The 23,465-nt window shown below is 59.0% G+C and overlaps 8 protein-coding genes across 8 annotated transcripts; 5 read left to right on the top strand and 3 right to left on the bottom strand.

Moving 5' to 3' along the window:
• Positions 1 to 1,398: 1,398 nt before the first annotated feature.
• CH63R_08253 (FAD binding domain-containing protein) lies at positions 1,399 to 4,217 on the bottom strand (the record flags this gene model as incomplete). Its single annotated transcript, XM_018303227.1, has 3 exons — positions 1,399 to 2,922; positions 3,056 to 3,782; positions 3,955 to 4,217. The coding sequence occupies 3 exons, from the start codon at positions 4,215 to 4,217 to the stop codon at positions 1,399 to 1,401; spliced, it is 2,514 nt and encodes an 837-aa protein (XP_018158005.1).
• A 710-nt stretch (positions 4,218 to 4,927) lies between these two features.
• CH63R_08252 (Terpene synthase family protein) lies at positions 4,928 to 6,382 on the bottom strand (the record flags this gene model as incomplete). The annotated part of the gene is made up of 4 exons (XM_018303226.1): positions 4,928 to 5,245; positions 5,327 to 5,450; positions 5,543 to 5,995; positions 6,096 to 6,382. 4 exons carry the CDS (start codon positions 6,380 to 6,382, stop codon positions 4,928 to 4,930), a joined length of 1,182 nt encoding a protein of 393 aa, XP_018158004.1.
• A 1,072-nt stretch (positions 6,383 to 7,454) lies between these two features.
• Positions 7,455 to 9,221, top strand: CH63R_08251 (UDP-glucoronosyl and UDP-glucosyl transferase; the record flags this gene model as incomplete). Its single annotated transcript, XM_018303225.1, has 3 exons — positions 7,455 to 8,158; positions 8,268 to 8,882; positions 8,939 to 9,221. 3 exons carry the CDS (start codon positions 7,455 to 7,457, stop codon positions 9,219 to 9,221), a joined length of 1,602 nt encoding a protein of 533 aa, XP_018158003.1.
• A 546-nt stretch (positions 9,222 to 9,767) lies between these two features.
• CH63R_08250 (LolP protein) lies at positions 9,768 to 11,698 on the bottom strand (the record flags this gene model as incomplete). Its single annotated transcript, XM_018303224.1, has 5 exons — positions 9,768 to 9,887; positions 9,972 to 10,292; positions 10,386 to 10,619; positions 10,871 to 10,913; positions 10,935 to 11,698. The coding sequence occupies 5 exons, from the start codon at positions 11,696 to 11,698 to the stop codon at positions 9,768 to 9,770; spliced, it is 1,482 nt and encodes a 493-aa protein (XP_018158002.1).
• Positions 11,699 to 13,076: 1,378 nt separating this feature from the next.
• Positions 13,077 to 15,110, top strand: CH63R_08249 (Isotrichodermin C-15 hydroxylase; the record flags this gene model as incomplete). The annotated part of the gene is made up of 5 exons (XM_018303223.1): positions 13,077 to 13,154; positions 13,276 to 14,133; positions 14,295 to 14,609; positions 14,708 to 14,842; positions 14,901 to 15,110. The coding sequence occupies 5 exons, from the start codon at positions 13,077 to 13,079 to the stop codon at positions 15,108 to 15,110; spliced, it is 1,596 nt and encodes a 531-aa protein (XP_018158001.1).
• A 1,038-nt stretch (positions 15,111 to 16,148) lies between these two features.
• On the top strand, positions 16,149 to 16,829 carry CH63R_08248 (uncharacterized protein; the record flags this gene model as incomplete). The annotated part of the gene is made up of 1 exon (XM_018303222.1): positions 16,149 to 16,829. One exon carries the CDS (start codon positions 16,149 to 16,151, stop codon positions 16,827 to 16,829), a length of 681 nt encoding a protein of 226 aa, XP_018158000.1.
• A 2,062-nt stretch (positions 16,830 to 18,891) lies between these two features.
• On the top strand, positions 18,892 to 20,406 carry CH63R_08247 (Toxin biosynthesis protein; the record flags this gene model as incomplete). Its single annotated transcript, XM_018303221.1, has 1 exon — positions 18,892 to 20,406. One exon carries the CDS (start codon positions 18,892 to 18,894, stop codon positions 20,404 to 20,406), a length of 1,515 nt encoding a protein of 504 aa, XP_018157999.1.
• A 1,408-nt stretch (positions 20,407 to 21,814) lies between these two features.
• Positions 21,815 to 22,663, top strand: CH63R_08246 (Short chain dehydrogenase; the record flags this gene model as incomplete). The annotated part of the gene is made up of 1 exon (XM_018303220.1): positions 21,815 to 22,663. One exon carries the CDS (start codon positions 21,815 to 21,817, stop codon positions 22,661 to 22,663), a length of 849 nt encoding a protein of 282 aa, XP_018157998.1.
• Between the last annotated feature and the right edge of the window lie 802 nt (positions 22,664 to 23,465).

The raw sequence follows: 23,465 nt of genomic DNA, 5'->3' as shown, positions 1-23,465 counted from the left end.
GCTCGAGGTTGCTTTAAACACGCAGGGGTGCATCATGTCAAGGAAGGCCTGGCGAGGGAGTTAGAGTTCCCACATCAACTCGGCCCGCGCTCTCAGATGCCGAGCTACAGGTATTTGGTTCGGCCCCGCGGAGTCCCGTCCGTCGGCCGGGACAGCACCAACCCGCCCGATAAGTCCCCGGTCACGCAGCACTCTTGTGCCCTCTTCTACCTGCATGCCAAGGTTCTATCTCGAAAGTAGCCAAGAGAGCTCCAAACACTGGCGGGCGAGAGAACTCGAAGCGTGGTGACTTCTGTACACCGGGACTATCATGCCGGCCGCCATGGGTTGAAAGTTCACTCGTGGTTTGCGTGACTAAAGTTTTATTAGTCAACAGACTTCGGGCCAGTTGCCCGTTGGCCAAAATTTCCGTAGTTTCGCCCGTGTCTGTTGGTGACGACGTAGAAAGAAACAAGACAAATAACTGAAGCCATCGGATTTATGCTTCTGTGTATACTTGTACAGATAGAGCAAGTCCACCATTTCAAGGCAATAGAGCCGCAACTATAGCCGGTGCAGCGGGCTGCAGAATCAACAGCCCTGGTGCTTATAGACTTCCAAGATGTATATTGTGTTGTTTCATCTTTCACAACTAGTATCAGTGCGTAGGGTTTTCATTGGGAAGATGCTGGGATCATTCCTGCAACGTGCCACAACTGTCCCGATCAACGCAGGGAAGTCCGTTGTAGCCTCGATGAATCGTACCTGTACAGGCAATGTTTCGAAAGCCGCTCTGAGATGCACAATCTTGAGGGAATATATGAGTTGGAAATGGCCCAGAAATGTGCCGGCACATCATGAGTGACGGTTTCGCCCTATACATTGAAGTTAACTCTAGAGCAATTCCTATTTGTGCATTGTGTTTAGCCCGTCCGGAGGGGGAGCCATCAGGAGAGGTATTGTTTGTTACTTGTGTCACACGTCAAGAAAAACATGAAATGATAACGAGCAATCGCTACATGTCACTGTCTGGGAGGTGTCCCAAGATGAAGCAACGAGAAAGGAGAGTATTTACATTATGAGATATAGGCCCTGTTTTTACACATGCACATGATGACGGGCAGTTCTCATACAGACAGACTATATCCCTATGTTGCCCATGGCTTAGAATGTGGCAGGTCGACTGTGGTGTTCTCCGTCTCGTGCTCGCCGACACCCATCATCTGTCTCGCAGCGGAACCAAGTCGATAATGAAGATACAGTCTAACCCCCCCACCTCTTACTCCCTCCAACGGTTCTCTATTGTGATGAGCCGGCGAAGTACCATCCCAACTAGTAGACGGATTCTAGTTGCAGTGGCTAAAGTAGTTATGCTCGACAACTACCACCACCACTGGTGCCCACAACACAGTCGCCTGCTCACTCAATCGTCGAAAGGCTCGTGAGAACGCCCTCGCGCCAGTACCACAGGGCCGCCCACGTGGCGCCCGAGCCCAGGCAGAACTGTCCCAGGACGACGCAGACCGCGGCCGCGACGCACTCCCTGCCGGCGACGTAGCCCGAGGCGCGCAGCTTCCACACGGCGTGCAGGTTGTGGACGACGGCGCCGGCGACGTAGAGCACGAGGTCGTACTGGAGCACGTTGCTGACCCACGCCGAACGGCCCAGGGAGCTCCAGTCGGTCCAGGGCGAGGGGAAGCCGAAGAAGAAGTCCCGCACCGAGAGGGCCGGGTGGCGGTGCGCGTACAGGAGGGCGGCGAGGTGGCTCACGGCCTGGACGAGGCCGACACAGAGGTAGGCCCCTTGGAGGACGGCGGCGTCCTTGTTCCGGTAGCGCACGAGGTCCGCGTCGTCTTCGTCTCGGTCGGTTCCGGGGACCGCCGCCGCCGCCGCCAGGGGTCGCCGCGGGCGCCACGACCACCATCGGCGAAGCACGCGGGCAAAGAGGTCCGTCAGGGCGATGAAGAAGAAGGTGCCGAACTGCCAGAGGGCGTTCCAGTCCTGCCGGACCCTCGCGTCCGGGACGGGGAGGAACATGAGCACGGCGGGCAGGGCGAAGCCGAGGGCCAGGGCCGGGGTCAGGCTGTGGGCGACGTCGAGGGGCACGGCGCGGCCGGTGGGGAGGGCGTGGCCGAAGAGCGCGGAGGCGACGGTCCAGTACTGCTGGGCGCCGGCGAGGGCGACGATGCCCATGACGGCGAAGTTGAGAAAGGGGGACGCCAGCGGCGTGCCGGCGTTGCCGACGCGGTAGGCCTCGACGGTGTAGATCAGGTTCGGGGAGAGCATCTGGGCCAGGAGGTAGACGAGGTGGGCCGTCGGGCCGGGCCGCTCGTCGAGGACCGGGAGGGAGCACACGGAGACGACGGAGAGGGCGTTGTCGTTGAGGAACTTGGTGGGCAGCCAGGTGCGGTCGAGGGGCTCGTCGTCGGGGCCCCAGGTGAAGGGGGGCGCGAGGTAAGGGAACTGCATGTTCACGACGAGCCACAGGAGGCCCATGCTCGAGCCGACGGTGACGGCGAGGGCCGAGAGGAGGGCCGTCCTGCTCCGTACCGGCGCCGCGGGGAGCTCGTCGTCAAAGGGGACGGCCCGGGGCCGGGCCGGCACGGGCAAGTGGGCGATGCGTGGGGCGTCGGCGAAGACCGGGGCGGTCCGGGCCCAGACGTGCTCGTCGTGAATCCAGGGGAGGAGGAAGCCGAGGCCGATGCGGGAGAGGACCGGCTGCTCGAACGCCGCGAGGGCCTGGACCGCGTGGGCGCGGGACACGACCCGTGAGGCGCGGGGCTGCTGGGCGTCCTGGAAGGCGGCGAAGACGCTCGTCACGTCGGCGCCCGTCAGGCCGGCGAGGTCGGTCTGGCGGGCGTCCATCTTCTGCCGGAGACCGTTGACCAACAGCGCGGCCGCCTCGACGATGCTGCTGCCGCCCTGAGAGCCGATTGGGTTGGACTGTCGTTATATAGGCACACAGTCAGAAGCCGGTCGTCTCGGACAGCGTGCCGGAAGGGTGGAGGGGGAGGGGGAGGGGGAGGGGAGATGCCAGCCTCCTCGGGGCTGAGCGAGGTTTCCCCTGTCCACTCACCTTGTGTGCCGAGTCTCCCAAGATCAGCGTCCTCCCAAAGAACCATGTTCCGTGTACGCCCTCATGCAGCGGCGTCAGTGTGGACGAGAGGCGCCTGCTGAAGAGCTGGCCGAACGTGACGTCGTCCGTCAGCCGGTGCTCGGCATACTTGGCAGCGAAGCCGGCCTCGTCCTTCGCCGAGTAGCCCCGCGGGATCCGGCGACCGTACAGAGTCTCGGGCAGTTTCTCGAAGACGAACCAGTACACGCGCCCGTCGGCCCCGGACGTGGCGACCATGGTGACGCCGTCGCCGGGGACGGCGACGAGGCGGAAATAGTCCCATCCCGGCACGTGTTGGGCGATGCCGAAGCTGCACCGGTAGGAACAGGCCATGCTGTCGTCGTCGTCGACCTCGCGGGCGGCCAGGGTCCTCTTCTCTTGCTTCTCACCCCCGCCCTTCTTCTTCTTCTTCTTCTTCTTTTTATCCTCCTCCTCGCCCAGGGCTTTACCGGCCATGGCGTGTATCTGCTCCCGGACGGTGCTGTGTACGCCGTCTGCGCCGATGACGATGGCGCCCCGGTAGAGGCTCCCGTCGCGCGTCGTGACCTCGACGGAGCCATCGCCGGCGGTGGCCGGGCTGACGCCGATGACCTTTTTGCCCGTCAGGACCCTCTCCTTGTGCCGTAGCGAGTCGTATAGGATCTGTAGGAGCCATTGTCTGGCAAAAAATCGCGTCGTGTAGCCGTGTCTAATGCGCGCCGGGGGAAGAAGAAGCGGTGATGTTAGTCAACGAACGGGTCTAAAAGGCTTCTTTTTCTTTTTCTTCTTTTTGTCTGTATCAAGAGAAAGCATCTTGGGTTGATCCAATGTTGTTTTACCTCTTGCCGCTCTGCGCAAATGGCAGCCTCAGACGCCTATACGTGCGGCCGTTTTGACCACGCACGCAGAGCTCCTCGATGTGGGCGTGGGGCAAGGCCTCGATGGCGTCGTACACGCCCAGCTGGTCGAAGATGCGCAGCGAGTTCGGCGTCAGGCCGATGCTCGCGCCGACTTCCGGGGCGATGTCGTCGTGCGCCTCGAGGAGGAGGTAGTCCGTGTCGAGCGTCTCCAGCATCAGGGCCAGCGTCAGGCCGGCAATGCCGCCGCCGGCAATGATGACCTTGGCCCCCTTGTTCGATGCCATGTTTTTTGTTCTTGGCTAGGAGAGGAGGCACCTGGTGTTGTACTTGTTTGGGAGTCCGATGTCGTCAAAAGTCAGTCCTCTTGGGGAGGGGGGGGGGGGGGGGACAAGACGTGTGACGAGTTCTGACAGACGCATCTAATATCCTGTGCTTGGGAGGAAAACACGGTGACCTACGTCACATCTGACAGAGTGACAGCCACGAAAGTGCGTATCCGCCACCAGTGAGCCAGACCCCGGGACCGGAGGCCGAAGCGGGCGGACATGCTGGCGGACTTTGGCGGGACTATGGACTTTGTTCATTGCATTGTACCAGGGTTTGGAGTGAGTTCCCATGACTATCCGCAACTACGCACTTGCAAAGTAAGTATAAAAGATGCTGCGGCCCTTTTTTAGAGTTAAAGGTCAAATAGATTAAATGCTGTAGCTTGGGGCCATGCTGGTCTCGGTTTCGGTATTTCGAATCTCACAGGCAATCAGACATGGGGGGCCACATCATGTATGCAAGGGTAGCTAGCTATGGAGAAGAGGGCGTGTCTGTATTAGTGGACATGATGGGGTTGAACGACCAAAGAAAGGAGAATAGATCTGCATACATATATGTATGCGCGTATATCTATAGCCTGTAGAGTAGAGTAGTGTACCTGAAAGTGGAGAAAAGAGACAACAACTTGGATATGCTTATATACACAGCACACTTAATTTACAAACGCTCAAAGCTGAATCGTCACGGACCCGTCCGCGTTGGTACAGTCCAGGATGCCGTATCGAGGCGACTGGATCGTCCACAGTACGACCCCGGCGGTGAGACGACGACAGTACAGGATGAAGGTCTCAGCAGCCGCCGCCGCTGCGCCCGAGTCCCCGGCCCCCAACGCCCGCAGCTCCTTGGCGGCCCCCTCGAACTCGTCCATGGACGCCCGGATGTCGGCCAGGATCCTCTCCACGACGGCGTCGAGGGTCCATCGGCTCGACCCGCTCGACCCGCTATGCAGGAGGACGGGGATGATGCTCAGCACGGTGTCGTCGGCCTTTGTGCGGGACGGACGAGTTTGTCAGCATCGACCTTTTTAACGTTATCTGAAAAGAGGGGCTGGGCTGGGCTTGCTCACCAGTTCCTTGGGCAGGGAGTAGAGGTCGTTGATCAGCCAGATGAGGTCCACCGTCGTGCTCTCGAGAACCCGGAACGCCGGTGAGCTCGAGAGGGCCTCGGGGATTTCGGTCCTGGTCATGTACCTGTGAGGGAGTGGGACGAACACTGGGTCAGCACATCCATCACTCTCCAACAAACCGGAGACCTGGGACCACAGAGAGGCAGGGAGACTTACTCGGCCAGCACGACGACAGGCATCACGGCCGCCGTCCCCCGCCTGATCTCGCGGTACTGCTCGGGCGAGGGGATCCTGCAGTCCAGGTGGAACACGTGCTCGGCCGCGACCTGGGCGACGAACGAGTGCAGCTCGTTCGAGAGCCGCTGGCGCTGGGCGAGGCTCATGGTCCCGCGCGTCAGCTCGCCGAAGCGGCCGAACACGGCCATGTTCTCTGGCGCGCTGCCCTCGTCGTTGTCGTTGTCGTTGCTGTTGTCGTTGTCGTCTCCCGCGGCGGACACCCCGAGAGCTCGTCGGACGTACGCCAGCGTCGACCGGTGGTGCAGGAGGGCCAGCTCGGCGCTCTTGGAGAAGTCGGTCTCGATGACGTCTATCTCGTCGTCCCACACGAACAGCCAGAGGCCCAGGTAGCTCACGGCCTCGAGTTCTGCCCACTCCGAGTCGGGATACCACCTACGATAAAGCGGTTGTCAGGCATGGTTAGAAAAGGGGGGGAGGGAGGAGAAGGAGGAGGAAGTAGTCTGGAAAACGGGACGACTCTACAACGACTTACAGCGCAATGAGCCACCCAAAGTCGGCCCTCTTGAGCGCCTCGCGCTTCTTCTCGTCGCCGATGCACCCGTCCAGCGTCGTGTCGAACAGCGCCCGCAGCCGGGCCAGGTGCGGGCTCGTCGAGAAGGGCCAGCCGGCGAAGACCTTCATCAGGTCGGGGATGCGCAGCTCGGCGCCCCGGAACCGGCTCGCCAGCGACAGGGCGGCGCCGTGGAGGCCGTCGTACTGCGTGTAAGTGGCCGCCGGCTGGGCGAGGGCCGCGGGGGCGAAGGACTGGTAGTCCCTCATTTTGGGGGCGACGGGTGCGTGGCTAAGCATCGTGATGTTGTGTGTTGTGCTAGCACTTTCTGTTACGGTTACCAGTTGAGTTGATAGTTACCAGTTGAGTTGGTTTACACGGTGAGTTGGTTGCCAGTTGAGCTATCAAGTCTATTTTCCAGTCGAGGTACGGCACCATCTCAGAAGACAACTCGTCTGATTCGTATTTATACGCAGCACCTGTCGGGTCTCTCTCCGCGTCCCATACATCAAACACCAACACGCTCATCTAGCGGAACACCGGACTTCGACAGAGGAGTCTTGATGCTCGTTGTCCGCCCGGCGACCGTGTCGTGGGGCAAAGGCCAAGCAGAACTGAATGAGCCTCAGAGCAATGGCATCTTGGCCCCCCCTGGTTCCATGGGTCCATGGCATGGTCGGTCATGAACGTAGTTCACTTTACGGACCCGATCCACAATCCGTTAGAACGACACCGGGCCATACTCACACCCAGGGCAGGGCACAAGACATGGCCAAAGCCCGCATAGATCTGCCGGTTCCACATAGATCCCCCCTCCCCAGGCCGCGGAGCCATGAGTCGGTGTTGGCTGTGGCTCCTTGTCCGCCCCTCTCCGTGACCGTCCGTCTTCATCATCCCGCCTGGTCTGGGCAACCGTTGACACAGACTGACTCAAACCCCGCGTCGCTCCGCTTGCGCCGCCTGGAACACTCTTCATGTCCGCCGGTCGAAAGATTGGTCATCCTCCTCTTCCGCAGCAGCAGCGGCCCGGCGTGGCCTTTACGGACATGATCTTGCGAACGCCGTCCGTATGTACGGGTACGTTGACATGGGAATTAGCTGACTCGACTCTTCTTCATTCGTAATCGCTCGGTGTTAAGGAACGGTCTGTCCGGGCAGGGGGAGGGGGGGGTGAAGAAGAGATCATGTCTCTCAGTGAATGCCGACGACGCCTGGCTAGTCGTCGAGTGGATGGTTTCTTTGGATCGTCAGCTGATACGATATCTCTTGGCTGGCCTACAACAGCCTACTCCGGTGCCTCTGCCGTCTTGTCTCTTGTCTGCATCTTCACAGTCGTTCGAGATGGCGAGAGACTCAACCAAGCGGACTCGGGGCTTCTCCTCCTCCTTCTTTTCTCTCGTCGTGCCACTGCTCGTCGCAGCGCTCTTTTACAAGCTCACATCTTCCTCGTCGCCGCAAGAGCCAGACTACGACCATGTCCCCGGCACACCCGACACGGTGCTGTTCCTCGCCAGCGCCAACCGAGGCCAGCACAACGTCCAGCTGGCCACCATCCAGGGCCTCTTGGAACGGCACCCAGGGGTCCGGATCCACGTCGCGTCCGCCCCATACGTGGGCGGCTCCCTCGAGCGCATCGCCGGCCTCGTCCGCAGCGCCGGCCCGCCCGCTCCGGACCCCGTCTTCCACACGCTCGACGGGCTCGCCGACGTGAACGCCGACATCCCCCGGCTGCTTGGCACGAACCGGTCTTTCGGCGAGCTGGTGATGCACCGGCCCGGCGCCGCGGGCGCCAGGGCCGCCTTCGGGACGCTGAAGCCGACCATGAGCCCGTGGTCCTGCGACGAGTACGCCGGCCTCTACCGCCGCATCGCCGACCTCGTCGACGAGGTCGACCCGGCCGTCGTCGTGCTGGACTTTGCGCTGCGGCCGGCCATCGACGTGGCCAGGCACAAACGGAGGCGTCGTGTGTACATCTCGCCCATGCCCCTCGCCAACGTTCTGGGCTTCATCCAGCCGAGCGTCGACGCCATCTGGAAATACCCGACGTAAGTTCAGTCCCTTTTTGTGCTTCCACAAGTGAACATGCCAGGCTTTTTTTCCTTTTCAAGTTTTCTACCAAGACTCCACACAAGATCTGACTCTCGTCTCGTGCAGCTTAGGCACCGACTTCCCGTTCCCTCTGCCGTGGAAACACGTCCCCAGCAACATCGTCGCCGCCCTCTCCGCCATGGTGACCTTCGCCACCCCGTCCGCTGGCACGGCGTCTCCCCAGTGCCTCGAGGAGCGCGGCATCCACGGCAGCTTCGGCCCCATGACAGACCCCGGCGTGATGTGGATCACGCCGGGCCTGTCCGAGGCCGCCATCCCCGTCGACCAGGTGCCGGCCGGCGCCGTCCGTGTGGGGCCCATCACGTTAAGCGTCCGGCCCCTGGTCGAGCAGAGCCCGGAGCTCGCCCGGTGGCTGCGGAACGCGCCCACCGTCTACATCAACATGGGCAGCCTGTTCAGGTACACCGAGGCCCGCGTCGACGTCGTGTCCCGCGCCGTCCGGCTCCTCCTGGAGCAGACGCCCGTGCAGGTCCTCTGGAAGCTCGGGGAGACGGACAAATTCGGGGATGTCGTCCGGGGGCACCTCGGGCCTCTTATCGACCGGGGGCGTGTCGTGGTCACCGGTTGGATCGACGCGGACCCGACGGCGTTGCTGGAGACGGGCGACGTGGTGTGTTTTGTGCACCACGGCGGCGCCAACTCCTTCCACGAAGCTCTGTCGTATGTGTACCCAAACCCCCTGTGACACTATTAGATCTCTGACAATCATTCTCTAGGGCCGGTGTGCCGCAGGTCATCGTGCCCATGTGGCTGGACTTGTACAACATCGCCCAGGTGGCCGAGAGCAGCGGCGTGGGCGTCTACGCGACCCGTGGCACGGCGCCGGAGTGGACCGTCGACGGGCTCTTGGAGCCGCTGCTGAAGGTTGTCGGCGACGGCGAGGACGGCCTCGAGATAAGGGCTAAGGCAGCGACGGTGGGAAGAAAGGCACGCGAGGACCCGGGGAGGTATGCTGCCGCGGGCAGAGTTGCCAGTTTGGCCGCACCGAGGGGTCTTTGAGGCAACGACTTTAGGCATATGATAGAGCCACATCTTGAGACGTAGACTATTTGTGGTTGAATGAGCCGCTAGACCCAGTCTCATCATTCCTTTTGCGAGTCATTTAGATGGATGTATTTACGTTTGTGCTTGAGTAATTGAGACACATGGCACAAAGATCTGTGAATTTTGATAGAATACTGTTGCGGGCAATGGACGCAGGATATCAGATTACAGGTGAAACAGCATCTATTGCCAGCTATACGAAACAAATGACATCCTAGGGACATTTATGCTTGGGCGAATAATGCTATTTTAACTTGGTCTGCAACACTCGTGGAACTAGGTCCGACAGATCAAGACCAGGATGCTGACCCAGACAGGCTCTTTCGACAAAGATAATACGTGCAAAGATACGGCAGGATAGACGAAATACATGTCAGTGTTAAGATGGGGAATATATCATTCAACGCATCTCTATAAAGCAATTGTATATAAAACAGAGCAAGGGAGCCGGTCCAAGTCATGTTGCTGTAGATTCAACGAGACAGTAACACACTCCAGGACCTATCTCAACAAATCCTCCGTAATGGTAACCCACATGTCGTTCTGCGTGCTGACAACAAGAGCCCGCTCTCTCCAGCCCTTCCGCGGGTCGACCAGCTGGAAGTCGAAAGCCCGCATCAACTGTAGGGACCACCAAACGTTAGCATATCTCACCCGTGGTCTGGGCCAGGAGGGGGGGGTCAAGGTTGGAAATCGGTCCCTCACCTCGAAAAACACCTTGTTCAGCTCGAGCAGCGCGACCTGCTTGCCGGCGCACAGCAGCCGCCCCGTCCCGAAGGCCATGTCGACCTGCCGGAGCATGCCGCGCCGCGCGTCGTCGTCGCACTCGAGGAACCGCTCGGGCCGGAAGACGTCGACGTCGACGCCGAACGTCTCGGCGCAGCGCATCATGGCCACGATGTTGAACCCGACGCCGGTGCCGCCGGGGAGGTAGACGCCGTGAATGGTGTCCCCCCGCGGCGGCACCGACATGAAGGCGCCGTAGGGCACCGGCGGCCGCATCCGGAACCCCTCCGAGATGACGGCCTGATGAATGTCGCGTCAGTGTTCCGGGTCGACTGTGTTTTGCGACGTCGTTCGGGCAGAAACAAACAAGATAATAAAAAAAAAGGCATATACCTGCAAGTAAGGGAGCTTCTTGGCTTGTTCCAGGGCGATGGGGTACGACACCGAACCTGCGGCGACGGCGGCCCTGATCTCTTCCTTGAGGCGCTGGTACACGCGCGGCGCCGTGATGATGTACAGCATCGTCGTCGACAGCAGGCTGCCCGTCGTGTCGCTCCCGGCGGCGATCTGCACAAACGTCTCGGCCTCGCATTGCGCCTGCGTGAGACCGTGGCGCATAAAGGAGCCCTGTGTACCGGGGCGAGATGGTCTCGTTAGCGTGCCTTTCTACCTCAGCTTCGGTGGTGGTATGAGGTGGTTTGACGATGATCAACGCCTAGCCAACCATCATCTATATACAACTCAACTCAACTCGACTCACCAGCATGTCTTTCTCGTCCCGCTTATCGTTCTCGAACCGGTCACGAACGATGTCCTGCGCGATGCTACACAACCCCCCCAACAAGTCATCAGCGGTCTTGTTGAACGAACTCAGTTACGTGGTTCGGGGGTCCCCGGTACGCTCCTCCAAGTGGGATCAACCTCGTCCCAAGTCAAACTCACCCCATGATCTTGCCGGCACCCGAGTTGTCCGTGTCTTTCGGCAAGAGGAAGGCCATGAGCGGCGAGCGCATCAGGTTCCGGAAAAAGGGCACGTCGAGCCCCAGCGTCATGGCCGAGACGTAGGCGTCCATGGTGCGGTTGAAGTCGAACAGGTCCTTGCCCTCGTCCAGGAACCCAAAGGGCCGGCCGTACGACAGATCCGTCGTGACGTCGAGCGTGAAGAAGCGCATCAGGTCCGTCAGGTCGACGACGCGGCGGGCGCCGGCGGCCGAGACGAAGCGGCGCCGCACGAGGCCGACGAGGCGCTCGACCTGCCGGTCGACGCGGCCGTGGACGTCGGTGCCGTCGCGCCCGTTGTACCCGTTGGCCGTCTGGGCCTTGATCTCGTCGTGCCGCGCCATGTCGACGGTGCTGAGGATCGAGTCCTCCGTCGGGTGCGACCTCGCGCCCCCCCACCACGCGTGTTTGCCGTAGCTGCCCCGGGCCGCCATGATCCTGCGTATGACCTCCGGGTCGTGCGTGACGACGTAGCCGGGCCCGGTGCGCGCGAGCGGGCCGTACTTCTGCAGGCTCTTGTGGCCGACGTCGACGGTACCCCGGACGATGTGCCAGGCCACCCAGAGGTAGGAGAAGGAGGCCAGGAACGGGCCGGGCACGCGGCGCAGGCCCCACCACGCGTAGACCGCCGAGGTCGTGTACCAGAGGAAGAAAGCCAGCGCGGCGTAGACGGTCAAGGAGCCGAGGCTCAAGCTGAAGGACGGCATGTCGGCGGCGAGTGCAAGTGGCTTAGGTTTGATGGATGACGGATGGAAGGGAACGGAGTGAGTGAGAAAGAGAAGGTGAGAGTGAGAGTGAGAGTGAGAGTGAGAGTGAGAGTGAGAGTGAGAGTGAGAGTGAGAGTGAGAGTGAGAGTGAGAGAAATCAGGTTAAACTGATAATAGTAACTGATCCCCCTGAGTGAAGTATGTCACTACACGAGATTCACACTTGAAGAAAATCACAGTGCTATGAGTCGTCACCGACACGCCGAGTCACGGACGGTTATCGGAGAGAAAACTAACAAGTCGGAGCCCACGGCATGCAAGCAAACTCCACCAGCAGGTTGAGGAGCTGCCAAGTATCTAGAAGTATTGTGACTATCTGGTCTTCCACTCATCACTTTGTCACAGTACCCCCAGCCGGCATGGGTTGTAACGGCGCAACGGCCTTGTGCTACGAGTTGCTTCTGCAAGCTTCTCAAATACAGCCAAACGCACGCTTGACCTTTTCAGACGAGAAACCACCTATAATTGCACACAGCGTGGAGAAAATCCTCGGTTCAACCGATCCATTGCTCCGAATGGTGTCATCCTTCTCCAGGAGACTCTTACAAATCCGAGTCCTCTCAACCCTTGCTGGTCAGGCCAGGGGGGCCCCAAAGAGAGACCGCCGTCTTACTTGGATCCATAGCATATAGTTCAGGAGGAACGGGGTAACTTGATACAACACATCCGCGCCCAAAGTCCGCGGCCCCGCAAGCGGTTCATGTCACGTCGTGGAGTTGTCTCGTAGAGCCGTGGACCATAAAATAGAATTCGCGTCAGCAGGCTACATACAGTACATCGTGCATACAGGTACGATGGTTTTGAGTTCTGCGCGACTCAGATGCGAGATCTTTACTAGGCAAACCCCATGTCGTTATGGATTACACACTCACACTCACACCCCACCTCCGCCCCTGGACCCAACGACGGAGCGGACTACCACCCCCCCCCCTGGTAAACTTTCAAGCTGTAGTGTACAAGATAGTAGTTGCCGCAATAGTGGGCTAGGCTGGGAGACATCGTCACTGGCCCGAACTTCATATTCTCCGTCCGCTGCGAGTGAGAGAGAGAGAAAGGATGAAGTTCGTCCGTGACTCAGGCATCGGGTCACGGACGACGACGGATGTCGCGATGCCCGAGAGTCCGACAAGGAGACGATGACCAACCACCTCAAGGAAACGTCTCCTTGAGGACAAAAATACGCTTCAGGTTCACACACGGTCAGCGTTCCCGGTTTCCCGCCTCAGCACAGGGCCCCAAGGCTTCGACCGTGACTTACACACGCCGACGACCTCTTGACTTGGAGATTCGTTTCTTACACCCTCGCAAAGACTCAGCCATGGCGTCGAATCTAGCAGACATGGCTGCTTTGCTACCATCAAATCCCTGGAAAGCCTTTGCGGTAGTTGTCGGAACGGTGAGTGTGAGATCCTAATCCTCCAACACCAAGACAGACTTGCTGTCCCCCCCCCCCCTTCCCTTACCCCCTTGGGACTTGATACAAACCACCGCAACGGCGGCTGACAACAAGAGAAAAGGTCGTCGTATGGCACTTGACCACGGCCGTCTACAACATCTTCCTCCACCCGCTCCGCCGGTTCCCCGGCCCCGTCCTCCAGCGCGCCTCCAGCATCCCCTGGGCTCTGCAGCACTCGCGCGGCATCCAGGCCTTCCGCACCCGGGAGCTGCACGACGAGTACGGCCCCGTCGTGCGCATCGGGCCGGATCACCTCTCCTTCGTCGACCCGCGGGCGTGGAGGGACATCTACGGCAACAGCACCCCCGCCGGCCCGGACGGCAGGCTCTCCGACATGCCCAAGGCCGAGTGGTTCGCCCGGACGGTGCGCGCCGTGCCGGCCAATATCCTCAACGCCGAGGGCGACGAGCACCAGAGGTACCGCAGGGGACTGGCGCGCGGATTCTCGGACGCGTCGATGCGCGAGCAGGAGGCCCTGCTGCTGCGGTACATCGACAAGCTCGTGGCCCGGTTCCACGAGGCGTGCCGCCGGGGGGGTGGCACGGGTGGGGATGTAAACAGCGACAGGAAGGACGAGAGCAAAGGCGAGGCGGTCGTCAACATCGAGGCGTGGTACAACTGGGCGTCGTTCGACATCGCCGGCGACCTCATCTTTGGCCAGTCGTTCGGGTGCCTCGCCAACGCCGCCTACCACCCGTGGATCGCCTTCATCTTCAAGATGGCCCGGTACAACGCGCCCATGGTCGGGCTCAAGTACGTCGGCCTCGGCCTCGTCGTCGAGGGCCTGTTCAAGCTGGGCGGCATGGTGGCGCTGTCGACTCTGCGGGACAGCATATCCCGGATGCTCGAGTCCCGGCTGGCCCTCGGCTACGAGAGGAGGGATCTCTTTGAGGGGCTCGTCAGCAAGCAGAAGGAATGGGTGGGTGAACAACGCATGACCCGGGGTTAGATATATCATGCATGCTGCATCATGCTCATCATGACCGTCCCTCCCCCCTTCGCACATCATATATATGCCCCCCCCCCCTGTTTCATTGGTGATAGCAAGAACTGACCCGACGTCTGACGTCTCTCTCACAGAACCTGTCTTTTGAGCAGCTGGCGGGAAACGCCGCGGTCCTCGTGCTGGCCGGGTCCGAGACGACGTCGACGACTCTGTCGGGCGCCACGTATCTCCTGCTCAAGCACCCGGACGCCCTGAGAAAGGTGACGCAGGAGGTCCGCTCGTCCTTCAAGGACGGCAGCGAGGTGAACATCAACTCGGTCGGCAAGCTCTCGTACATGTCGGCCGTCATAAGCGAGACGCTCCGCATGTATCCCGCCGTCCTGTCCGGCTCCGTGCGTGTCGTGCCACCCCAAGGCGGCCGCATCGCGTCGCATCAGGTGTCTCCCGGGGTAAGTTTTGCTGTGACGGGAATCCCGAACCCTAACCCTGGTATGTCACACAGAGGCTCATCGCTAACCGTTTTTTTGTTTTTTTTTAAACCGGACAGACCATGGTGGAAGTGCAACAGTGGGCGGCGAACCACGTCCTCGAAAACTGGCACGACCCGTTCGTCTTCCGCCCCGAACGCTTCCTCGACGAGAACAAGGGACGGGACAAGGTGGACGCTCTGCAGGCCTTCAGTGTAGGTCCGCGCAACTGTATCGGTCGGAAGTAAGTGTCACGCGCAAATCCTTCGGTAGCCCAAGCTGGGAAGAGAGTGCTCGCTAACCCGTGATGATGTCAACAGCCTGGCCCACGTCGAGCTGAGGCTTATCCTCGCCCGGATCCTCTTGGACTTTGACCTCGAGTTCGCCGAGCCGCCGCAGGAGGATTGGATCGGGAAGCAGAAGGCGTATGGTATCTGGGGGAGGATTCCCCTCGAGGTGCGGCTGAAGCCCGCGGCAGCGTAGACTGTCAAGGTTGAAAAGGGGCGTAAGCGAGTTACAGCAAGTCTGTAGATTAGCATCGTGCGATCCAGAGGTCTTGGTTATCGTCTTACTACCTGCTCTTACAATAGTAGTTGCTCTATATGCAGCAGCATATAAACAGTGTATGATTACCTTTCCCTTTGCCTGATAACCACACATGAGATATGTGGAACCGACAACATGACCTCATGGCAAATCAACCGCTCTCATCCACACCACAGTCACAATGATGGATGTTTTGCTCCGAGGGTTGGCACCAGCCGTGGGACCCAGGACCCCCGCCTTGGGGCCACACCATGCTAGTGTACCGCTTTTTGGATAAAGTAGTCACACCTTGGAAGCTGGAGAGCTAGCTGTCAACTAAAGCCTCAAGAAGGACTCGTGGTGGGTAAGTGAGGAATACCCACGGCAAGGTGGGCAGGTTGAGGATATTCCACACAGAAGGGTGAGTTATACAGTAAGAGTTGTTGGGCAACTTCCCGTCACCTCGTAAGTCTCTCCAACAGTTACCTGACGGTCAAGCTCGGTCTGGTTTTCAACAATGAACCCACTGTCGGTGGAAGAAAGTCACGCGTCGCTCTGGTGGTCATATCTGAGCCTGCCTCGGCAAAATGCTTTGCAGCCTTCACCGCGTGGGAACCTGAACGGCGGAACAGAAATAGCCCTCATCCAGTGTTTGCCCTAACTCTAACGTGATGGAGTGACATGCCAGAGTGGTTCGCCCAGTCGTGAGTGATCGGCTGCCTCGGTTCTACCGCGAACTGTCTACTTAGCACACACAGGACCTTTCGAACAACAAACACCAAGACTCCTGGAGTCCTGGAAGATATGATATAAGTCCTGCTCACTCGTCTGCTCCCCCCCCCCCCCCCTTCAAACTTCCTCTCTCTCCCCGCTGCTACAGTCGCTACAAGTCTAATTTCAGGGGCCACTTCCTCTCATGGACCGTTCTACCGCACCGCTTCTTCGTATTGTTCATCCCGCATCCGCTCATTCTACTCATCGTCTCCATCTTCAAGCATGGCACCAAAGAAGAACCTCGTATTCCTCTACGGAGAGTGGATGCACCCGGGCACCATATACCTCCTCATCCACGGCACCGCAACCCCACACAAGACCATCACGTCGCGTTACTACTTCCAGCAAGCCACCTTCTGCGAGAACCCGCGCGAGCCTCGCGGCTCGAGACAGCGGGGGGCCAGCATGGAAGGTGTCTGCGTCAAGGGCCTCACGGACGCCGAGCTCGCAAAGCTGGACACCTGGCTCCAGAACCTCAGATGCGTCCGGCGCGTCGTCACGGTTGAGCACATCTGCCGCCACGGCTTCCTCAACCGGAACGACGCATTCATATGGGTCACGGCGGAGCCCTCCCTGACGTGGAGCCCGGTTCCCAACGCGAGACGGCACGACGGGAATAATAACAACAACAATGGCATCAATGGCATCAACGGCATAAACAACAGCAGCAGCATCAACAGCATCAACGGCAGCAATAGCAGCAACAACAACCACAACAACCACAACAATAGCATTAGTAGTAGCAGCAGCAGAAATAACAACGGCAGAGGCAGCGTCAGCAGCATCAACAGCAACCCAATGGCACATCAACCCAACTCGAGAGCCCTTGCCCAGACGCCCTTCATGGGGGCCGACATGGGCAGCGCAAGCTTTGACGGAGCTGCTGACGCTGCCCGACAATAGAAAGAGGCCCCGAGGCGGGAAAGGAGACAACGACATTTCGAAACGGCTCGTAGTTGGTGGGTTTTCTTGCTCTTGCTGGAGGAGTATGGTGTTTCGAAGTCGGGGGTCCACGAGCTCTACGAGACATCATGTTGACCCGGCGGGAGGATCTCATGGTGTCTAGAACGGTGGAAGCTCCTGGACGACAGACTTTTTTGAACGCAAGTGTTTTTTTCCCGATATTCTTTTGGGAGGGTGTAAAGCCTGTCTCTCTTTTAGGTTCGGCGGACTCTTGGAGCTGGGATCGATGGTGGTTTGGTAATGGCTCTGGAGATGACGGGTTTCAAGAACGGATAGTAACAATAGCACCAGGAGAATCAACGTTTTGCTTTGGAAATACTAGTAAATTTGCGTGAAGCCAGACAAATATTTGGGACCCGGCCATTGCATTTTCTGTGGTTTTGGTGATTCGGTAACATATCTTGGTTGTGTCTTGTATCGGCCACCAGTGATTCGCGTCGTCCGATTTAACATCCGCTTGCCGGTTTCTGCAACTGTTCGTAGAAGAATAAGTGGCCCAGTTGGTCGTGGTCTTTAGAGCGTCTTGGGGGGGCTCTTTTCCGTCGATAATCCACATGGCGAGGGCATCATGGCATCCCATCCGATGTTTCATCAGTCAAGACCGCCATCTCCAGCCAAACAAACCCACTCTCCCACACTTGGCAGAGGAGGTTTCGGGTCACCAGGTTTCAGAATTCATGTTGAGGAGGATTCTTGGCTAGGCGACCAGTCCCATAAGTACAAAAACAGAGACCCCATCCATGTTGTCCATCACTGGACTCGGGACGACCAGGTGTCCGCAGGCAAGAGGGCAAGTCCATCGTCCGCTACCTGATATCACAAACACCACAAGACCAAGAACGGTCTACTCTCATCTTTGACAAGTAACGGCGCGGTGAAAACTCTATTCCAGCGAGGCCTCCTGGTTCTTTGGCGAAACCTTGCCATCCCTCAAAGAAGACGGTCGGCAACCTTGGTGAGGCGGCGCCACGGCGGGTGTGCTACAACGGTCCTCCTGAGGACACGAGAGAGGCCGCCTGAGATCCACTCTTGCGCCTTGGAAACCCCGTCAGATTGTTTCTCGTCCGTATACCATGGTTTGAAGCGTTTGACACCGGCCATTTCTGGAGCAACATTGAATTTTCACTGAGAATCTGGACCCATCACCTGGATAGTGTAGAGCTCTTTGAGGAGGCAGCCAATGTGAACTGGTATTGACCCAGACTTCGCGGTATTTAAGATAAAATGTCTGTGATCTGCCAAGGCGGCCTCCAAGCACGGCAAGGTGATCTTTGGTGACGAAGGACGTGTAAGTTCTCAAGCCGGCTGGGGCTCAGTCAGATGGTCTCGAGGCTGACTCTTCCCATGCAGCGGCGGCGGTGCTACTTGGTACCTTGTTGAGTGGGATAGAACTTAGTCGATCTCATCAAGCTCCCTACAGCCGGACCAGATACTCTCGCTTGATTAATGTGGAGCGCAGATAGACAGTATCCCAGACGGACTGTGTCGTGTAAGTTTTAAGGGCTGTAAGGTAATATCATAACAAGTAGAGCACTCCTCCGTATGAACACAGAAACGTCTTCTTCGCTTCACGTACATACGACGCAGTGTACCCTTGTGGGAGAGACTGGGTCAACTCCCAGTATCACCGTTTTTGTTCTGTCGTCTTTCTAGGTGGTTCTGATACTGCACCTCCCATTAGTTCACATGATAGATGGTTCTCCTCTATCCTACAAGGTTTGGTGACGAGATGGGCGGCGAGGAACGCTGCTCCCACGGTTCTATATCAAACTCTGATCGGCTTCCACGGCTGGCTCTCGTATAAACTTTTCAATAATGTACATAGTTCAAAAGACATGGTTTAAATACGACTGCTTCCACATATCGATATCTCTACCTGTCTCGTCTGCTGAAAGCATCCCGACACCACATATACACGTCAACACACCCAGGTTATCAGCATCCCGTCCTCACCACACACGACTCCAAGAAGCTCTCGACGGCAACGGGGACCACGACAGCCATGGATCCCACCGGAGCCGCGGACTACCCAAACATGACGGGGGACGAGCAGTGGGACTGGTCCGACTACGACATGACGGCGTACGCCGACCTCTACCCCCAGCACAACTACGCCGAGATGAGCTACGCCAGGGCGCTGTACACCTTCTTCGTCTGGGAGACGTGGATGTCGGTGAGGCAGATCTTCACCAGGGAGCTCCTGCACCCGGTCCTCCTCTACGCCCTCAGCGTGGGCTGCATCGCCGCCGCCCTCAACGTCCGCGAGCGCTACCGCGCCGCCTGGGTCGCCGCCTCCGTGGCCATCGGGGCCGCCATCGTCGAGTACGTCGCCCGGACGGACTTCGTCTACGTCGTCAAGGACTCCCTCGTCCGCCTCGTCGTCATCCACAACCTCGGCGCCGTCGTCATGATCCTGTGGGAGCGGTTCTGCCTCACGGACGAGCAGAAGGCGCTGCCGTGGGGGCGCCGCGCCGTCGCGACCTACAAGATCATGTGGAACTCGCGCTTCGTCAACACCGCCCGCCCGGCTCCCGTCTTCCATCTGCTCAAGGCCGACGAGGAGCGCCAGAGAGAGGTCCTTCGCACCGCCGCCGAAGAGGAGAAGGACGTAAGCCGAGATGGTAATACCGCTTCCATTGGGAACCCCGACGACACCAACGATACCAACAACTTTCATAAGACAGCTTGGAGGACGACACGACACGTCGGCCGTGGAGCCTGGGGACGCGTCCGCCAGCCCATTTCCCGTCTCTGGAGCGCGCTCACGCCGAAGCAGCGCTGGATCGCGCGGACCGTCGCCAAGATCACCGTCGTCTGGGCCGTCGACCGCGTCCTCGACCAGCTCGCCGACGTCTACATCGACTTCGACTGGTGGGACATCCAGCTGCACAAGACGTCGTTCCTGCGGCGGCTCGGCGATGTCAGCGCGCGCGAGGTGGTGATCCGGTGCTACTTCGCGTTCCAGGCCGTCTGGGGCGCCTACGCCTTCTACACGATCGTGCACTCGGCCATGGCCGTCTTCTTCGTCGGGCTCGGCGTCGACGAGCCCGACGAGTGGCCGCCCGTCTTCGGCGACGTGCGCGAGGCCTGGAACCTGCGCCGCTTCTGGAGCAAGTACTGGGACCGCCTCATCTACCGCGCCGTCAACGGCCTCGGCGAGATGCTCCTGACGGCCGTCGGCCTCGGCGGGCCCCGGCCCTTCCGCGGCCGCAAGCGCTGGCTGCTCAACGGCCTCGTCTTCGCCATCAGCGGCGTCTTCCACGGCTTCACCGACTACTTCTCCGGCATCCGCTGCAGCTACGTCTGGGAGTTCTGGTGGTGGGCCGCCAACTTCGTCGCCGTCGTCGGCGAGACGGCGCTGCTCCACGCCGTCCGCACCTATTTCCCGCGCTTCCACCACCGCATGAGCGGCCGGCCGGGCAAGGCCGTCGGCTTCCTCTGGGTTTTTGCGTGGCTGTTCTGGGCGTACCCCAAGAGCCAGTTCACGACCATGCACTGCCTGCCTGAGAATCGTTAGGGGAAGTGAAATTGTTGTTGTTCGGCAAGATGATAAGGATGTTGGTGCATGGCAGGGGTTTAGGATATCCCAGTGATATTTAATCGGAATCAGATTCAGAGTTACCGTCACCTATTATTATAGTTCCACGTCGGTAGCCGGTGCAGTTCAATATAGTTATTGTTAACTTCGTGTTTTCTTCAAACTCATGACCCATCATAACAAAGCACATTGTTAGTATCAGAACAGAACACCCATCTCAACAGAGACGTCGGACAGCTACTGACTTGACTCTGAGAAGTGCGACGTCAAGAAACTTGCCTTTTTCACCGTGCTGTTTAGACATGATGCCCGAAGGAAAGGCGTGTGGTCGAGGGCGCATCTATCACCTCCAGATGATTCGTCTACATTTGATCATTCCCAACATCTTCAACCGTGAGGATGAAACTACGTTAGATCTGCTGAACCGCACATGCGACATGTCTTGACGCTCATGACCCCTGTCGAAAACGGCCTCCAGTTGCAGAACTGTTATAAGCTCCTTGTCCCTGTTCAGAGACTGGAAGAACGAGCCCAACTTCAACAGTCATACTTTTCAAGGCTAAAGAGTGGCAACTGGGTCGTTTTCGTCCTAGCATGACCGAGCCGAAGAAGCACAAGTTGCCTTCTGCGCTTGAAAAGCCGCCATCAACCACGCTAAGACGGCGCCAACTCACAAGTCAATCACCCCCCCTTCACACGAACAACTCCCCAAAGGGTTTCCATTTCAGCGAGGATGATGTGTGTTTATTCTCACAAGCTATTTCTCGGCAAGTTTAGACAACTAAAAAGATGGGTGACTGAAAATTATTGTCACAAGATTAACCCAGGGTCACAGACGTTGGTGATTCATTGATCGCAGCAACACCTGTTCATGAGTTGTATTAGTTTACCCCAACTCCAACCCCCTTCGAGCCCGCCGGCCTCCGCGTTCATGCATGCCAACCCCCCCTCGCTGCAAGAGCGTCCATTTCCTGAATGGAGGCTGCGGGCAAAATGGCCATCACGTGTAAACGTCGTCGAGTAAGAGGCCGCGGAATATCGACCGTCGACGGTCCTAGCAGGGCTAACGCTCTTGGAGCGCCAGTAGCTGCATGTGAGGTCCCCTCCCCTTCGGCGCCTCGAACCGCCAGATACGGGTCTGGTCCAGACTAATACAAAGTTGATCGTGTGTGTGTGTGTGTCCATCTAGTCACACACAGCTCGAGTCGCACTTCGGCACTCAGTCAACACAGCAAACCCCCTCATTGTCTGAAGTTCACATCAACATCACCATCACCACGCGCCCCCTCGGTTCCTGACGACGACGACGAAAAGTATAGGAACTGCCTGCTTCCTAACTTACACACAACTGACCAGTACATCCCACCACTTTCACCCCAAAACAAAAATGGCCAGGAACCTGACCGTCCTGCCAGCATACCTCACCCGCCTCTTCAGCCTCGCGGGCAAGACGGCCGTCGTCACGGGCGCCAGCTCGGGCATCGGCAGGGAGATCGCCCTCGCCCTCGGCCAGAGCGGCGCAAAAGTCATCCTCGTCGCCCGCCGCGCGCAGCCGCTGGCCGCGGCCGCCGAGCAGCTCGCCCAGCTCGGCGTGCCCGCGACCCCGATCGCCGCGGACCTCTCGAACCTCGCGGACCTGCACCACGCCAGCGCCCGCATCAAGTCCGCCCACGGCGTGCCCGACATCCTCGTCAACGCCGCCGGCGCGGGCCTCTCTCGCCGCCCGCCGCCGCTCTCGCGCGTCACCCAGGGCGACTGGGACCACGCCATCGCCGCGAACCTCACGGCGCCCTTCGCGCTCGGCCAGGCCTTCGGCCCGGGCATGGCCGCCCGCGGCAGCGGCCGCATCATCAACGTCGTCGGCCAGCAGTCGTTCCGCGACTGCCCGGGCGGCGACAGCGGGGCCTACGGCGCCGCCAAGGGCGGCCTCGTGTCGCTGACGCGGTCCCAGGCCGAGGCGTGGTCGCGCAGCGGCGTTTTGTGCAACGCCATCGCGCCGGGCGTCGTCGTCGTCGAGGAGACGCCTGCGATTGTGACGGAGGGTGTGACGGAGGAGGTTCCGACGGCCGCCGCTGACGCCGCCGAGAGGGCCGAGGCGCACGCGGCGCGGACGATGATCGGGCGGAACGGCGTGGTGGAGGACTTTGCCGGGGTCGCCGTGTGGTTGGCGAGCGGCGCGAGTGCCGCCGTCACGGGGCAGACCATCTTTGTCGACGGAGGGTATTCGGCTACGTAGGGGTGGGGGGAGAAGTCAGGAACTTGCTGCGCATGGGAGTTTGTGTTGAGCGTGTTTTGATTTCCAAGAGCGTAATGATAACAACGACTGAGTATTCATTTACACTTTGAAGCCCCCGGAGCCACTGCTGCATGGTGGGAGAAGCACGTTCATGTGTAATTCAACTCTGATGTTCCTGATATCAGAGCAGGGAACATGTTCAAACAAGACTGCGACTTGACGAAGCAGAGCAGCTCATGGGTAACAACTAGTTGAAGAAACCGACTTTGATAGGTCCTGCTTCAGATTGAGCGTGGTTTCGGAAACGGCCTGGGGCTCTGAATTTGGGTGTCTCGTGGTTCTAGCAAGACAGATATCGTAGAATAGTTCCAAATCTACCTACTGTGCTCTGTTCCGTCTTACCACTTCGATCCTGCGCCAATCGACGTGATGAAACTTTTACCTAACTGTTGTCGAGATAGTAGTAAGTGATACAGAAAACTCAATCTATCAGGATCAACGGCGTGCACAATCTGTGATGATGATGTTGCCTTGTTACCCTGTGCGGACTCGCCTGGGCGTTCTAAATCAGTCAGTCAGCCCACCACGCCGATCTTGGATTTGCTATCATATGGTAGTAAGCTGCGATGCATAGCCCGCTGTGGCACCGGTTATCTTGCAAGATAGCTTGTTCATACTTCTCAGGTGCATCGTGCTGCAGGACGTAAAAAGATGGTTGTTGACGTCGCTGAAACCATTCGGGGACGAGGACGCCAGACTTTTGTTATCGTGCACAGCTCATTGACTGAGAGGCCAAGGTAAT

This window comes from Colletotrichum higginsianum, chromosome 5, assembly GCF_001672515.1.
Source record: "Colletotrichum higginsianum IMI 349063 chromosome 5, whole genome shotgun sequence".
Lineage (NCBI taxonomy): Eukaryota > Fungi > Ascomycota > Sordariomycetes > Glomerellales > Glomerellaceae > Colletotrichum > Colletotrichum higginsianum.
The sequence above is the reverse complement of the archived record's forward strand: the minus strand, read 5'-3'. Positions and strand labels throughout refer to the sequence as shown.